The 18,274-nt window shown below is 40.6% G+C and overlaps 1 protein-coding gene across 3 annotated transcripts in view; it reads right to left on the minus strand.

The window, feature by feature from the left end:
• The window catches only part of LOC147200870 (receptor-type tyrosine-protein phosphatase gamma-like), a 365,530-nt gene that overhangs the window by 131,702 nt on the left and 215,554 nt on the right, over positions 1-18,274 (minus strand). For all 3 annotated transcript variants that reach the window (XM_086118198.1, XM_086118200.1, XM_086118199.1), the window contains one exon: positions 5,834-5,929. In XM_086118198.1, coding sequence (XP_085974324.1) covers positions 5,834-5,929 — 96 coding nt within the window. The remainder of the gene's footprint in view (positions 1-5,833; positions 5,930-18,274) is intronic.

Here is an 18,274-nt window from a genome sequence, read left to right on the forward strand (position 1 = left end):
GCTGCGGAACAATGAGGAGAAGGGAAAGAAAGGAGGACAATGGGAATTAGTTTTTTATTATTAATGTTTATCTCTGAAAGCCCACAGGCTCGTCCCCGGAGATCCTCCGCCATGAGGCCTCATAACACATTGTCCTACTCTTTCAATAACCACTCCTTCTTTCTCTTCACATCCCCACTTTCTCACTGTCTCTGTTCATTCTTCCCCACAGCTCAGTTTTCCTCTCTCTCCAGGGACAAGCCACTAGAGTGAGAACAAACATCGAAGAAAATATATAAAGATGATGGTACAATGTGACATGTCCTCATATTTCTGTTATTCTACCAATTTTTTTTTTTGCTATATGCAAGTTTTCCCCTCCCACTATCATCCATCCTATGCTTATTTTCAATGTGCAGTACCCTCTGAATTCTGCATGCCTTTGAGACATGTCTCCTTCTATTGAATAGCGCTAACTGCTGAAACATCAACCAGTACATGACATGTGAAGGTTGTACTTATTTCAAAGAAGATGCTTTAAGTTACTCATTAAATCAGTGATCAGTATGACAGACTTAGTCAAGTTAAACAAGACAAGGATACATTTGAAAATAAATTCTGATGATCGTTAGATTTATTTTTGAGCTAGCACTAAGGAAAGAGTGGGCCTTCGCTCAACATATATATATTATATCTATACTTTTGTTTCGATGGGACAATTCCACATTCAGTAAGTGTATGCAAGACAGAAAGTAATTTTGACTTTTTGCGTGGTAAACCAAGGCCTTGCTGATTAGTAATGAAACTCATTCATGAAAGGAGGGTGGACTTGGCAGTCAAACAACGGCTGGATTTGGATTTGCTGTTATCACGCAAAACTGCAATTCAAACTCATTAATTGGATCAACAATTGCAATACTCTTCACAGTTTGGGTTGCCAAATTGAGCGGCATAACATCTGGGTTGCCTTTAGTGACCTCATACAGCATTACCTCTTCTTCTATAATGCTCCCAAATCCAGGTTGGGCATTATTTAGGCAGTTAAACCTTGTATTTGGTTTAAAAAAAAAAAAAAGAAGATATTTCATAAAAGTTTCCATAATACAAATTACTTTTGAACAGCTGGATTTCAACGCTGCCTGAGAAGAGTTCTAACATTTCTAAAGCGTGTGCTGAGCAATTTGTTAGCACAACTCAAGTCAAGTCACTAAAGGGGTGTTCACACGGCAACATTTGCTCCGGTGCTGCGTCGGTGCTACCACAGTCGAGCGGTCACATGTGTAAAGTTACACCGGTGTAGCCCCTGAAAACAGCTTACTCCGGAGCAAATTTTTAAACCACCTACCTGAGCTAAATGCTCATTTGCGGGGCAGCACCGATGTAAAATGGTACGTGTGAACGCTACAATTTGCTCTGGAGCAAATGCTCGTTTGCGGGGAGTAGCCTCGCTACGCATGAGAAGAGATGATTACATACAGCGAGAATGCGTTGCTTTCATGCTCTGTTGTACTTCCGTCATGTGTTTGTTTGATAACGACACAAGACATGATGGCTGGCAATAACAGACACAAGACATGATGGCTGGCAATAACAGTAGCAAGCGGCACCTTGCCTCTTGGGTTATACCATCTCAACTAGAATGGGGGGGGGGGGTAGTCCCCAAACATCATCTTTCCTTTTGTAGGAGACTGGACTGTCTCGGAGTTGTTTGTGTAGTTTGTTCCTTTGTTGTGTGTTCACAACCCCCCCCATAGAATTTATTTTGTGATTTCCTCTCTTGATTTTCTGTTTGGCGCATTATATGTTTGCTTTTCTAAGTGTCATTGATTTACGTTTGATTTACGTTTTCGGGGGCGGTCATTGAACGCCTCTCGAGCAGAAGGCACAGACCGAGAAGGAGAAGGACATGCCTGTACAGTAGTTGCTTGAGTTGTGTGTTTTAAAAAGAACCAACACGACTAAGCTCTTTGTTTTCTATCGTTTTGCTCCGCTGCAGAAACTGCCGTGTGACCGCAAGTGGGGCTGCACCGGTGCTACGCCGGAGTTAACACGCTCAGCGGCTTTGTACGTGTGACCGCTCCACAAAATTTGCTCCGGTGTAAAATATATCGCAACAAAATACATCGGTGCAGCACTGGAGCAAATGTGTGCCGTGTGAACACCCCTTATGTTGCTTCAGACTGGAACAGTTTCAAAGAGCTTAAATGCTGCTGTCATTTTTCTCGGGATGGGCAATCTTGAAGCCCCAGTACTAAAGATTACCGGCCCATTCATAAGCAAACTCCTAGAAGTTGTAGACAAACAGCTTACGGACATTCTACTGCCTAATCATGCTTTTGATCCTTTCCAATCATGCTTTAGGCCGCACCGCTATAGCCACAGATGTCATGTCTGTTTTTCTTCTAACTCCAGTCGGAGTGAAGGGTGGCTCCCTCCAGCAGGCCTTGCCCCGTATTTAAGGACTGATAAATTGTCTATTTTGCTTACCGTTCATGCAGAAGTGTTTCTAAACCTCTCGATCTCGGGCATAGTCGATATGCTCTCTTTGTAAGTATTGGCGTTATTTAGGCTTTTTGATCTTGGTCTTGTTTTTTGTGTGCATTGGACTCTTGTCATTCTGTTTGTTTTCTTGGCGTTACTTTACCTTGCCTTTTCTTTTGCAAGCGCTTTTTGTTCATGCCTTGTTCTTCCTGCCTTCTTGTGACCAGTGATTTCTGTTTGGACTGTAAATCATTTTGGTATTGCAGTTTGTCTGAGCCAGCATTTCTGGGATCCCAAAATATAATTTTGTTCGGTTCTAACTCGACAACAGACGACAACATGAAAAGAACTACTGCTTCTTTATGAGAAATGGTAATGGATTCGATCGATTCTGATAACCAATGCTCAGACACGGAGCCATCAAATAAATCCTCTCCCCGCTGCCTTTCACTGGTAGGTTGCGGCAAAGAGATTATCAGACGAGGTGAAAAAGAAAACCTTTAAATGATTATATAAAATTACCTTAAGCTATTTGGCTGTCACACTGCTCCAAAGCAGAGTAAAATTTACACTATCCAAGGAAAATTCTCGCAACATCATCTGTTCCTTAAAAAAAACATGCAGCAGAAGGCCTGCTTCTAACACCGTTGATGAAAACACCAAACTCCTCGTGCAGGCATTCACGCAAAGCCAAGGAAAATGATAAAGATTTACCCATGCAGTCAGAAAGGGTAAAGCTTTCCTTCTCTCTCCAAACGTGCCACTGAATCTGAGATTTTGTTGAGTTCCAGTGCTGCCCTCCTTTTCCTAGCTTTGCATGAACATCTGCTCTAGAAATTTTGTGTTTTTAACACTGGCGGATCAATCAAGCCTTCTATTCAGAGTTGATAATGTTTTTGAGAAATCCGCCATTTACAGAGTAAAATGTACTGGAGCAGTGTGATGGCCATAAAGCTCAATCTAGTGGCAAAAAACAATCAGGTACAGAAAAAACTTTTTGCCGGGTGAAAAATTCGCAATGCTGCTTCAATGTCAAATTGCCAAGCTGTGCACAATAAAATGATATGCTTGCAAAAACCTGCAAAGCCTGAACTGTCAAATGCTGATGGCCTCATGTCTTTCTGAATAATAGCTGAAACGAAATAGAAAAAAAAAAGAAATGTAAAGTGACTTTTGGGACACCCTGTGTATGTACTCCCAATAAATAATATGTTCTATTGTAGTCAATATGTGAAACATTTTAATGGTTCCTTATTGGAGCAGTTTGAACTCAAATAAAGTAGCATGTACGGTGACAAATATGAATAGAAATGAAGCAGACAGAGCTGTCAGACAAGTCATGAAATCAATCAGTGCTGACATACACCAAAATAAAACATGCTTATTGCTTCATTTTCTTCCTCTACATCTGTTTCTATAGCCCTTTAATGTTTCTCAAAAATAACGGTTCCTGAAGACCAAGATCATCTCTCTTTTTAGATTCAAATGGGGTGGATGTGATAAATAATTTTGTAAAAGGATAATTGTTAGATGAATATCTCACAAGAAAACATTGCTGCTGGTGGAGGCAAGCAACGAGTGACAAACAGCGCAAGCAGTCATGTGCTGCTGGAGGCTGTAAATTTCCCCAGTGTGGGACAAATAAAGGATATCTTATCTTATCTTATCTTATCTTAATTTTTCCAATCAGGGAAAGCGGTGTGGTCTCATGCTCGGTCATAAATGTGTGAATCCTGTGCTCAGCCAACCTGATGGAGCCAATTTATCCGGTAAGACATGGCTGTAACTAACTCGCCACACTGAGGTAAATGGTGACACTGTGAAAATACACTGATGCATTGAGCCATATACACACGGCAGCTTAGGAATGAATCAGCACACAAGAAGTAAGAAGGAACTTTGTCGGAGGAAAAACAAAAATCGAGTTAAGAGAGAGTACCATATTTTTCACAGTATGAGGCGCACCTAAAAGCATTCAATTTTCTCAAAAGCTGAATAATCCGATGTGCCTTGTATAAGGAACCAATATTCTGATTTCTAGGATGCGGTATATTAAATGTTCTGTAAAGTGCTTAGTTACAGCTGCAGCGGTTGTCAAAGTGAAATATAAATAAATCTGTATTATATTGCATTCCCTTAAGTGTAGCTCCATCTAGTGGATGCATGGCACAACCGCAGTCATGATTCTAGCTTCTTTTCTATGTGCCTTATAATATGGTGTCCCCTATATGTGAAAACAGTTTGAAAATAGGCCATTCATTTAAGGCGCGTCTTATACTCCGGAGCGCCTCATACTAGGGAAAATATGGTACATAAAGTAAAAGTGTCAAAGTAAAATCAGATCAAAAAGCATGAAGCATGTTTAACTGCACAAATGCTAAAGAGCTTTGCAGTCCCAGAAAGTATTAAAAGCTGGTTAATGGACCAAGTAAAAACCTACTTAGGGAATTGATAATCTTAAATGAATTACAATTGAGGGTGACAATAACCTCTCCGGCAATCACTCAACCAGCATGGAAACAACTTGAAATTATCTTTTAAAAGGGGAAAATATATATATATATATATATGTATATATATATATATATATATATATATTTAGCATAGCATTAACACATAACAAGATGACAGCTTAAAATGAGAAAGGGCAATGACACAGTCCTATATCACACCAAATACTATTTCTCATAAGAACCGATGAAATGCAATCATGCTAAGAGCAATGTAGCTCTGATCAGCATCTACGCAGTCATTTTCAAGCATATAAGAAAACCACTTGTCATTAACTGTGTATGGGAAAAAAAACAAAACAAAACAAAATATATGCCACATGCAGGAAGTTAAATTATAAGAAGAGCAAGGACAAAGAGACTATCAAAAAGGCAAAGCTAACACTCTCATTGTGCCCTCTAGTCCCCCCCCCCCCAGATTTCTCTAAATGAATTAAATAGTGCAGACCAAGTAAAAAATATGGCATTATGTGCACTGTTTATCTTTTCTCTTCTTCATGAAAATACCCACATAAGACTATGTCACATTCAAGTCAAAGTCAAGCCAAATTTATGTATTTAGCCCTTAATCACTGAAAAGTCTCAAAGGGCTTCACAAGCCTACAAATAACAAATATTAATGACATCCCCTTCACACGAAACAACTCAATGAGATATCAATGTTTGCTGTCAAACAACAACATTGTAAACCTCCCTTGGAAATTGAGTCTACAAGGCTCAAGCACCTCTATTATTAAGCAGAGATAATCAAGACAGAACTGTGTGCGTTTGATGAGAAATGATGCATCTGTTAGCTTTCACACTCAAGCACACATTTACCATGTGGAATAATAACGATTGAGGGGAACAAAAATAACTCTAACCTGAAGGAAAATTGCCATAGCTGCGATGATTCTCTTCTCCCTAAGTGCAGTACTGAGGCTGTCGAAGTCATCAGAGTTGTACATGTAGATTTGCATCTGTCAGAGAGCACAAAGCAAAAAAAAGTGTTAGTTTCAATACAATATTTTGGAAAATTATAGCAGTAAATTTTTGCAGAACAAAGCTAAGCCCGTTAAGTCATGCCAAATAACAGTACAGTGGACCCTCGTTTATCACGGGGGTGACGTTCCAAAAAGAACCCGCCATAGGCGAATCCCGTGAAGTAGTCAGTGTAACAACTCCTAAAGGTTTTCCTCCTTGTTTAGAAAGACTTGAGGAGAAGATCAATTTTCAACAGCCTTTACAGTCCACACGTCCAACACTGATGCACACCATTTTTGGGTGAAAGACTCCGACAATAAACAATTACACAATGTACAACATGAGGTAGGTTGCATCTCAACAACTTAAAACTAAAGCTGTCAGTTTAGCGCGTTTTTATTGGCATTAATTTAAATGAATTTTAACGGGATTAAATTTTTTCTCGCGAGATTAACGCGGCACACGTCACAAGCGGATGTTACGTTGCTCTATAAATACACCAGAAACAAAACAACAAGCGCACTGCAGAAGTCCACGCCCATTTCTGTTTTGCCAGCCACGGCAGCACGAGACACCGAAAACGGATACTTAAAGAGTTTACGAATGGAAAGTTTACTTTTAAAAAATTGCCAGATTGCTCCACTGACAAGACCAAAGTTACCTGTATCATACAGGTATACGATGTATGCCACTGACGCGATTGTTACTTGTTTGGAACTATTTTGTGTGGAAGGTTACAGTGTTCTGTGTCCATATAAATAGAGCGGGTGGAGCTTCTCTGTGTTCGTCTGACATTGACAGTGCGCTACAGTGGTAGTGACCTAGCAAAAATAAAACGTCTCCAGTGTTGTAATCGAACCAAGTGTAGTCATCCGAAATGAGGTCTACACCAGTGGTCCTCAACGAAAAATGCTGTCGGTCCACTTTTTTTTTTTTTTAATAAGACCAAGGTCCGGTCCCATGCACGGCGGTCATTGGGGAGCAGGGCGATATGCCCATTTAGTATGGTCAAGCCAAGCTTATACAAATCAACACTCCTCACAACCAACCAATAATGGGGTGCGTGAAAATAACAATTATTCACTTTGCCAGTACACAGCAAATAATGAGAGGTATTGTGTTGAGGCACAGGAACTCTTATATTTTGTTAAGTTGTGCCCGCTTAATAATATAAATAGCCCTTTTAGGGAAATAAGACAATTTTACTTTAATTTTGTTAAACAGTAGTTGTCTCTTTTTCCCTTAATTTAACAAAAGCAAAACAAAATACAAATTTTACCAAAATAAATACTAAACATGAAAACAAAAATATCCTTTTCATTTGTACAATTCCCCTTTTCACATCCCCTCTGAAATCACTGAAAAATATATCAGAAGAGGAGTTAAGAACCATTTTAAATACTGACACAAGGGAGCACACGAATGTGCAGTGCTGTTCTTCCACTAAAGGTGAATGCAATGTCTGAGGCATGCAAATATTATTTGAGGACGCCATTGGGATGTTCATTTACCATGTTGCACTATTCTGCTGTTAAACAGCTGCAAAGATCCCCGGGTAGACGGGAGCAAAACTGCACACAATCGAAACCTCCCGCGATTCGTCTTGTCTAATTGTCTGTGTGCGGCTCTCCTGGGCTGAAGCTGTGAGCACACTGTGGCGTCGCGCATGCGTCTGTTTCCCAACACAATCATCCATTTTGAATGTGTGTGTATTGGGATAAACGCGTGCTGACGCTTATGTATGGGCACACCTTAAGTTCGGAGGAGCCAATCAGCGCATCGTTATCGCCGACATGCCCTGCTCAGCCAGGGTCTCCAGTTAGTCAAAACATTATACACACACAGTCACGCTGCTGCGGTCCACTGCAATACATCTGTTAGTGCACGCAAAGAATACAACGGATAATTTTAACAAGCGATCGCGGTAATGCGCAGATTATAGTCTAAAAATATAAAATGTATAACGTAAAAATCACTTTATAATTTATTATTTTATACAATTTGCCGAGGGTCCGGACAGAGGAGGTCGGCGGTCCGGTCGTGGATCGCGGTCCACCAGTTGAGGAAGACTGGTCTACACAAAACCGTAGAGAGACTTCCGCGCAAGAAGGACCAACACAATCAACATAGCCTGACTGTGGTAGGGGGAGTGAACCCCCCCTCTTTCAGAATGGGTTGCCCCAGCAGCACGGGGGAAGTGCGTGCGCTTGTTTGTACGGTCGGCAGTTTTGAATACAGAGGCACATAATGAACACTGGTGTCCGGTGTCTCGTTATTCTTTAACAAACATACAGAAACAGACTGCTGTGTTCAAAGCAAACTTGAGAAAAACGAAGTATGCAGCCACGGTTTAAATCCACTATAGGCTGAGTACTAGTTTACCTTAGATGTGCACTTTATAATGATATATTGCTCTGTTTTGATTTCATAAAAAAAGCTGTTAAAGCAGCTGTTGTGTGACAAAATATTTTTTTCACTGTTGTTGATGAACAGTAATATTGTGTGAGAGATTATGTGTGAATAACTGCTCCAAGTGAAAAATGTTCATGTAAAATTGAAAATCGAAATTGTTATTTCAGTAAATATTTGCATTTGGCACATAGAAAACTGATTCATGATTCCATGTTGATGAGAGCATTAAAATGGGGAAAAATAGGACAAAAAATGTAAAAGGAAATTCAGAAACGATAAAAAATGTGTGAGTAATCACGATAAATTTTTTAAATTCATTTGAGTTAATTATGACAGTTGGATTTTTAATTAGATTAAATATTTTAATCGTTTGACAGCTCTACTTAAAACGCATTAGTCATGGCCGTTTGGCCTTCTAACCAGAAATTTAGTTGGAATTAGAAGAAATTGAAGCTCTTGCCAAATGCATCTCACACTTAAGTCTTTTTCCTCAAATTGACCTTCAGTCCTAATCAACATTAACCACTTCTTGCCACTAAATGCAACCCTCAAATATCATTGCAAGGGGCAAATTATTTTTAGCAAATAACATACATTGTCATTTTACCATGATGTAGAAAGGTCCATGTTTTTAATATAGTCAAATCTCGGTGTTCGAGCATCTCTGTTCTTGACCAAATCGGTTTTCGACCAGAAAATTCGAGAAAAAACGGTTTTGGACCAAACTGAGCAAACCCGATGCCACTTAACTCCTCTCGGCTTCCTGACACCTCGTGTAGCGTTCATTGTGAGCAGACGTGTTTGTCGTGATTTACACAAATCTGTCTGTTTTTATGTTATTTCTGCATAGTGTATTAGCCTCTAATAATGGGCTAAAAAAATTGTTTCGTATTTCGAACAAATCGCTTTTCGAACAGCCTTCTGGAATTGATTATGGTCAAAAACCGAGGTATGACTGTATTATCATGAACTTAGAATCACAACAGCTTTATTAATTTATTTATTTATAATTATGATCCCGGTAGTCCAGTGGTTAGCACGTCGGCTTCACAGTGCAGAGGTACCGGGTTCGATTCCAGCTCCGGCCTCCCTGTGTGGAGTTTGCATGTTCTCCCCGGGCCTGCGTGGGTTTTCTCCGGGTACTCCGGTTTCCTCCCACATTCCAAAAAACATGCATGGCAGGCTGATTGGACGCTCTAAATTGTCCCTAGGTGTGAGTGTGGGCATGGATGGTTGTTCGTCTCTGTGTGCCCTGCGATTGGCTGGCAACTGATTCAGGGTGTCCCCCGCCTACTGCCCGGAGACGGCTGGGATAGGCTCCAGCACCCCCCGCGACCATAGTGAGGATCAAGCGGTTCGGAAAATGGATGGATGGATGGATATAATTATGATACAATACAATGCAATATTGTACAATGGAATGAAAACAAAGAAATATTTTCTTTGATGCAAACGTCAATCAACATTATCAATCAACTTTAATAGCCTAGCCCTCGGGCAACCAAAAATGTCCTTCCACCTTTGGCATGCATTTTACGAAGCTATCCTAAGTGATTTATTTGATTTCAGACCCTAGATTCACCATGTTGACATATTTGCCTTTCTCACGAACAATTACCTAGACTCATCACACGTCAACTCAGTCTACAATTGTATATTTTTTTTCAAAACATCTCGAATGGAAGAAGAGAAGTACCAGAGGAACTGACTCAGTAATCCTCACAGCCTTAAGGTGTTACTGAGAGTGAACATTATGCATGACCTTTTACCCTCTGCTGTTTGGATTTCCGCAGTGCAGCACTGAGACTTGCTGAATTCAAATCTTTTTCCACAGCTGGAGGTGAGACCTTTATGTGAGGAAGTTATGACTCATATGTAGATAGATTTGAACATGATGAACGTCTAACAAAAATGCAATTTATTTTTTGATTAGAAAAAAAAAAACACGCACACACAACAATTAAATGAAGAAGCATGATTGAATTTTAAGGCATGACAGTACAATACACAGAGATTATTGTAGTTTTTGAAATACAAATCTAAGAATTATATCTTAGGAATGCTCCCCACTTCAACAGCACTGCCAAACATAATGTTTCCAGCTGTGTAAAATGAAAGGTGTACGTACACCCATTTACTTGGTAAACTGTGCAGACATCATGCTGGTACACTGCTTTTAATCATTATGCATATATACGTGTGTGTGTGTGTGTGTAAATATATATATTTATAAGCCTGTAAACGATCCTGATCGTTTAAATCAGGGGTGCGGGAGGAGGGAAACAGCTAAAACATGCAGGCTTGTGGCCCTCATAGACTGAAGTTCCCCACCCTTGGTCGAATGGCACATTTTATTCTATTACTCCCGATCGAGCAACAAATGAATTTTCCAAACCCATTTCCAATGAAGTTGGGAGTTTGTGTAATGTGTAAATAAAAATAGAATGAAATCATTTGCAAATCCTTTTTGACCAATAGTCAATGAATACACGACAGAGACAAGATATTTTATGTTCAAAATGATTGAATGTTATTATTTTTTTTGATGTCTCATCTATGTAATGTTTTCAATGGAATATAGTTTGAAAAGGATGCCAAATGATTGTTTTCTGTTTTGTTTACATTTCACACAACATTTTGATAATGGTTTGTACTTTAAATAGCAAGTGATTAAAGCTACAAGCTTTATAAGACGCAACTCCAATGTCTGGACTGTGCGAGAAACTGATCAGAAATACAGATGGAAATAGCACGATGTGTCAGAAACAATTTCCTGAATTTAGGTCGCTCTTTGTCACATATTAAATTCAACTTGTGTGGAACTTAAATTCGAAGACTTAAAGGTTGTGTGTCATTGGTATTTGAATTTCAATTGAAAGTAATCAATATTGTTTCAACATTATTTTAGTCATTTCTTTACACATTTCTATTGTGCAGACAAATAATCTGCGTGAGATACTTAAGTGTTTATTTGAGGCTTTATCAGAGGCTTATCTCGAAAGCACCAAAAATCTGCTTCATGGAGTTAATTCACAGGTTGAATTAAATTATTTCTACATCTTTATTTAATTTATTGAACACAGATGCCTTACAGTAAACGTCATGTCAATTATTATTTTATGTTTTGCACAAAACATAAGATGGTCAATACTATTGTGAATTGGACATGAATGGCGAGTTGTCGATACACCCGCTTCTGTGAAACCCACAGAAACACAATCACTGGTCAAACACTCCTCGGGTAGTTTGTTGTCATGGTGATGTAGAGGCATGACACACATTTCTATGCACACAGTGTGAGAAATACATTATTGACAGTTGTGTGTGCAAAATGCATATTTGCTCAGCATGCACAATATCATTTGCAATGTAAGGGAACACATTCCTGTCTCCCACGCCAGGAGTAATTTTGGTCATGCCAACAGCAACACTGGCAATACACAACTTTGATCCTGTTTCTTTTGCGAGATAATCCTCACATAAAAAGCTTGGGTGGCTTTTTTTTTAAATCATTTGCATCGTAAACAATTGTCAAGCAGCCTGACGTAGACAGTGTGGTAAATCTAAAGTTCCCTGAGATCACCCAACTGCAAGAACAGATCCTTTTTATGTTAACTAGATTTTGTTATAGCTATGGAGTGGATAGTTGTGCTTTGCAAATAAGTCAGTGGAAAGCACCTACTCAACAATTACAATATCCTGAACCAAGGTATTTGCTGTAATGATGTGACTTAGGTTTCATGACAGAAAGGGACAATAATGACATTAAATACACTGGTGATGGCATTTCATGAATGAAGGTGTGGAATTCAGAAAATGAATGAAATGCTGAGCGAGGCAGCAACTGACCTGAAAGCTAAGATCATGGCGAGAATGAAAGCTGGGCAACCTAGAAACCGATTACAACGGCTATGTGAAGTACCGCCTGAAAGTCTCATGGAAAGCGTGAATTCAGCACTGAGGGCAATCCCTACCGTAACAATCACGGAAACCAATGAGCTGATATACGCTTCAGCATCAGTGATCCTAGAGATGCTTGGCTATAAGAGCAACCATGGGAGCCATGAGATACGTTACCCACCACGGAAAAGACGGTTGGAGGCTAAGATCAAGGCGGCTCGGAAAGATGCGAGTCAATTGACGGAGGCCCAGAGAGGTGTGATGAAAAGGCCGATACCCGAGAGGTACATCCAGATGACCATACCTGAAGCACTCGAAACTGCCAAACAAAGGCTCCAAGCCTTGTCCAGCCGCCTAAAGCGGTACACGAAAGAGAATGAGGCCAGACGAATAAACAGGCTGTTCGCAACACAACCTGCGAAAGTGTACGCTCAGTGGCAGGGTCCTAACAACAGAGCTGACCCACCAAGACTGGAAACTGAAAGGTACTGGAAAGGCATATGGGAGAAGGAGGTTGCACATAACAGCAGTGCACAATGGCTGGTGACCCTGAGAGAGGAGCACAGCAACCTCCCTGAACAGAACCAGTTACCATCACAGTGCAAGACATACAGGAAAGAGTCTCAGATATGAAGAACTGGACAGCACCAGGCCCGGACATGGTCCACACCTACTGGCTAAAGAAACTCGCAGCACTCCATGGTGGTGCATTTTTGTCGCCAGTTTTGCCATCTTCTGATAAAGTTTAGAATAGTCTTCAGTGGAAAAGACGTCTTGTGCTAATTTGCGGGCTACAACCGACTGTATCTCAAAAATAAATAAATAATAAATCCCACCCATATAAAAATATCCCGGAGTAATTGCTTCTTGTTTCTTCGGAAGAAAAAAAAAATCTTGTCAGCAGAAAAATCTAAGCACGAGAAGCAAAGCAGCTGCACTGTATGAGAGCAGGAAGCAATATTTTAATAAGGTATCCTTTCCGATCTGATTCTTTGTCCTCCAAACATGATGCTTATTTGCTTATTCATGCAAATAACAATCAATGTAACGTTATAATTTTCTTCAAGGAGTTGTAGCTCAGGGCCGTGATCGTACAGTGGTTAGTAGCCTACGCTGTGGCCGCAGCAACCCCGGTTCGATTCTGGGTCACGGCATGTGCGAAGAGCATTCTGGACTTCTTGACGGCCCCGTGATAAGTGGTTAGCGCGTCGACCTCACAGTGCAGAGGTTGTGGGTTCGATCTTGGCTCCAGCCTTCTTGTGTGGAGTTTGCATGTTCTCCCCCGTGCCTGCGTGGGTTTTCTCCGGGTACTCCGGTTTCTTCCTACATTCCAAAAACATGCATGGCAGGCGGATTGAACACTCTAAATTGTCTCTTGGCGTGAGTGTGAGCGCGGATGGTTGTTCGTCTCTGTGTGCCCTGCGATTGGCTGGCAACCAGTTCAGGGTGTCCCCCGCCTACTGCCCGAAGACAGCTGGGATAGGCTTCGGCACCCTCCGCGACCCTTGTGAGGACAAAGAGAATTGGACAATGGATGGATGGGTTGTAGCTCCAATGTTAACTTGAGTTTGACAATGTCAAGAAAACCACTGGAGGCTTTACTTAATGTTAAAATTCATTACCATAGGACAGATACAAGTACTGAGAAAATACACAATTCCAGTGGAAGAGTGTTTCTATCCTTTCTGGGCATAAATTAAATTTAAAAAATCCTCAGTGGCCAGGGATTTTATTTTGGGCTGTTATGGTTCCTCTGGGATGTATTAATTGTTGTGGCATGTACTCTTAGACAGAAAGTGTCTGAAGCTGTTGTTATTGCGTTTTAGGTTGGATCATTGATGTTGTCACTTGCTCTGGTGTTTTATTTTGTCACTTTAAATTGTCATACAATATAGGATTGGGCATCTAGGTATTTAAAATGTGGTCACGACATCAAGCTTTCTTCCATTCCTTATGCATTCAGCCCTGATCTCTGTTACATTGTATTTTTGTGTTCTGTTGTATACATTGTAATTTTGGAAATATAGACTCTCTGTTTTTCCACTTAGGTGTACAGTGTCTGCCTCTGGGTTGAAATTCTGTTCCTCAGGTGCCAGAAGTGTTATGCACATGTGCAAAATAAATACAGTTCTGGTTGAGCAACAATGATGGCTTACTCCTATCATCTTATTTTACACCAAATGTAAAAATGTTTTTTTACACCCTTAAGATAAACATCCCCAAGAGTGTGTTTTACCCTGAGAAGACATTCTGTATAAACAGTGGGTTTGCATCATGCATATTATCCCTCCAATATCTTATGAGTCTATCCTGCCAGGATTGACTTGTAACATTAACATTTGTAAAATATAAATTATGATTTTCCTGCATTCACCGTCAAGATCAATTCCCCAGCTCCAAAGGTGATGACAGAGGAGAGCTATTCTACAAATACTGCTATGCATAATATCAGAACTGTCTTTGCACTGTATTTCGTCTCAATCAAACATGCAGACTACCAAATGAAGTTTGGAAAAAAAAGTCAAACTTCTCCTTCCTTATTCCTTGTGTAAAGGTTTATGTTGTTATTAGAGCAGTGTTTTTCAAACCCTGTGCCGTGGCACCCAGGTGTGCTGTGGGAAATTATACAACATGAATGCCAGTGCGGTCGATCGCCTGAAAGAATAATCATGTAGTACTCTTCCATGCCGGTAGGGAGCAGCAGCAGCTAGGAAATTGCCTTATGCTTGGAGACAAGCAAAGTTTCCGACGCGAGGCAAGACAATAAAAGTATCTTTCATTTAGATTTAGGTTTACTGGAGATGCAACGGCACCAATGTTCCCTCGAAGCTGCGCAAATGAACACTGGTCGCACACTCAGCGCAGAAGAAAGCCTATCCACCGCATTGAACGCACTGCAAATGAATTAGATAACTTTTTTCTGTATCAATTTGCTGTGTAATTCGGTGAGTGACAGGTGATCAGCCAATCACACGATACAATGCAATGACGCTCTGCAGCCAATCACGGCATTGACAGTACAGTACTTGCGCAGCAGGTTCTCTGCTCCATAACAATAACAGTGCGGCGGTGATAAGTGACGCTAATGCTAATCCATTATCATGGCGAAACGACCGGGCAGTGACTGTGATACGTAGTGATGGGACGATGATACCTCAAGGAGTGTTGAGGTATCAACATATGTTATATTTTATTTTTTATAAAACACTGCACACTTCACAAACTGTGTCAGCACTGTGTTGATGCAGATGTGGATATGTTTTCTGGTTCCATTTCCAATATTATAAAGGGTCTTGGTTTCTGGGTGTGTTTGCTTCTGACAGGCAGCGTTGGACTTCAATTATGGAGGATCTCGCAATTATAAGATCAAATGAATAAAGCAACTGTAAGGCTCTTTAACTGACTATCATATGTATTACAGGTCATTCACTTGATAAACTGATAAAGTGGGTGGAATGTGCCACCGTAAAAAAAAAGTACTGTATATAACATTAAACAATGCTCAAAGGAGAGAAAGTTTTACCAAGATCAAAATTATTCCACACTGGGGAAAACCTCTGAGAACAATCCATAATTTCGCAAAACTCCAGCCAACAAACCCACGACATGTTGATACAGTTTGTTTCCTTATAAACACACTTTGGCGCTGCACATTCAAAGGATTCAGTACCTGTACTGGTCACGTGATTCTTAAAGCAATACATGCACCGCTACGGGGTTTCACTCTTGAGCTCTCAGCACTGTGCTGATGCACCAGTGTCGCTCGTCCCATCACTAGTGATACGTCGACTCCCCAAACCAAAAAAGAATGACCTGCGGTTCTTTTAAGTTGGAATGGCTGTCATAGTATGTGCAAATAGAAGAACAACCAGTGAAACTGGGTGAGATATTTTCTTTTACGAGTGAGAAAGGTCTGCTCTCCAAAACATGCAGCACAGCTTAAGCTGTAAGCCAATTTTACGATGGAAAAATACGGACTCAATGGAAGCTGGACTACCTCAAGCGACGTATTCAGCAGAAAAGTCATTTGAATGATGTTGGAATTATACAAAGACTCAAGATGGGAAAAGGGATTGGTGCAATATTACGGGAGAGGGCAAACGACCGCGAGAAGAAAAAGAATCGCTGGTACACAGAAAAAAATCAGACCCTGAGAAAGTTTAAGTTCTAATTGACTACATTTTACTTGCCATTAAAACGAATCTACCAAATATTGGATTGATGTTGATTTGCTTCTTATTCAATGTGCAATAATATTGCATTAATTTTCAATGTTTAAAAAAAAAACGCTTATAGTAACAATATAACACTTAATTGTTAAAATAAGCTTTTTTCACATTTTCAGGTCGTGGTGTGCCGCGGGATTTTTTTCAATGACAGAAATGTGCCTTGGCTCAAAAAAGATTGAAAAACACTGTATTAGAGTGATCGAACACAGATGTGATGTAATGTAAAGTGTTAGTGTTCGGGGAAGCACTATCAGTTCACTGTTGTGAAAAATCAGGCCATCTGCAGGACTGACACTTCAATGTATCATTATTACAAATGGTTCGAAGGAAGTGTGTGTGTGTGTGTTGGGAGGATGGATATAGGGCTAATTTTATGTGAAAGCTAAATATACAAGCAAACGTTACTAAATATTCTAAGATTCCAACAATCTGGACCTGTGACATTAGACCCCAAATATGATATTATTTTCTGTATATCAGTAAAGGCACAGGTGTCAAACTCAAGGCCCGCCACATCATTTTCTGTGGCCCGCAAAAGCAAGTCAAAGTTGTCAACTTTCATGATGCTGCTAAAATCTCTCCCATAATTTCAAAGTGTCATTTGTAATAAATAAGAGTGATACTGTCAGCATTTTCTTGTTACCAAACCCTTCATTACAGTAACTTAAACAAATGGTGAATACACCGTTATTTCTTGACTTCCTTACATGGTTTCAGTCATAACAGCCCTCCAAGGGAAATTGTAACTAAAATCTGGCCCGCGACAAAAATGAGTTTGACAACTCTGAGTAAAGGGATTGGATGATCACATATATTTTGGATAAAAGGCATCTTCACAACACTCAACTCTATTTATAGAGTAGTCTAAACACAACAAGAGCTCTATACTCTTGTTGTTTTGTACATAGAATACAAATCTGACATTTCAAAACAAATCACACTGTGCTGTTGACAGTCTTATCTACCTTAAAAAAACATTTCCAGTTTGCCATGACAATATTAACAGGAAATTGGTCAGGCCAAACGAGACTGTCTTTGAAAATGGATGGATGGAGATCTATCTATCTATAAAGATATATATCTATACCGATATATCATTCATTCATTTTCTGAACCGCTTAATCCTCACTAGGGTCGCAGGGGGTGCTGGAGCTTATCCCAGCTGTCTTCGGGCAGTATGCGGGAGACACCCTGAATCGGTTGCCGGCCAATTGCAGGGATCACAGAGATGAACAACCACCCTCGCCCACACTTGCACCTAATCAGCCTACCATGCATGTCTTTGGAATGTGGGAGGAAACCAGAGTACCCGGAGAAAACCCACGCAGGCCCGGGGAGAACATGCAAACACCACACAGAGAGGCCGAGCCCGAATCGAACCTCTGCACTGTGAAGTCGACGTGCTAACCACTGGACTACCGGGCCGCCTTATACAGATATATCAATCTTCTAATCCGCTGATGCTCACAAGGGTCGTGGGCGTGCTGCAGCCTATCCCCGCTGTAGGTGGGGTACTCATCAACTCGTTGCCAGCCAAGAGCACGCTTTGACGAACAACCATTCGCGCTCACACTCACATGAGGGACAATTTATAGTGCTCCATTCACCTGCCATGCATGTTCTTGGAATGTGGGTGGAAACTGGAGTACCCGGAAAAAAAAATCCACACAGGCAAAGGAAGGCCAGAGCCAGAATCGAACCCCGCAATTCTGCATTGTGAGGCGGACGTGCTCAACCGTCGATCCCCGTGAGCACACACACACACAAACAAACACACACACCGAGAGACTGGAAGAATGA

This window comes from Hippocampus guttulatus, chromosome 8, assembly GCF_054856545.1.
Source record: "Hippocampus guttulatus isolate MCC_2025c chromosome 8, RoL_Hgut_1.0, whole genome shotgun sequence".
Taxonomy (NCBI): Eukaryota; Metazoa; Chordata; class Actinopteri; order Syngnathiformes; family Syngnathidae; genus Hippocampus; species Hippocampus guttulatus.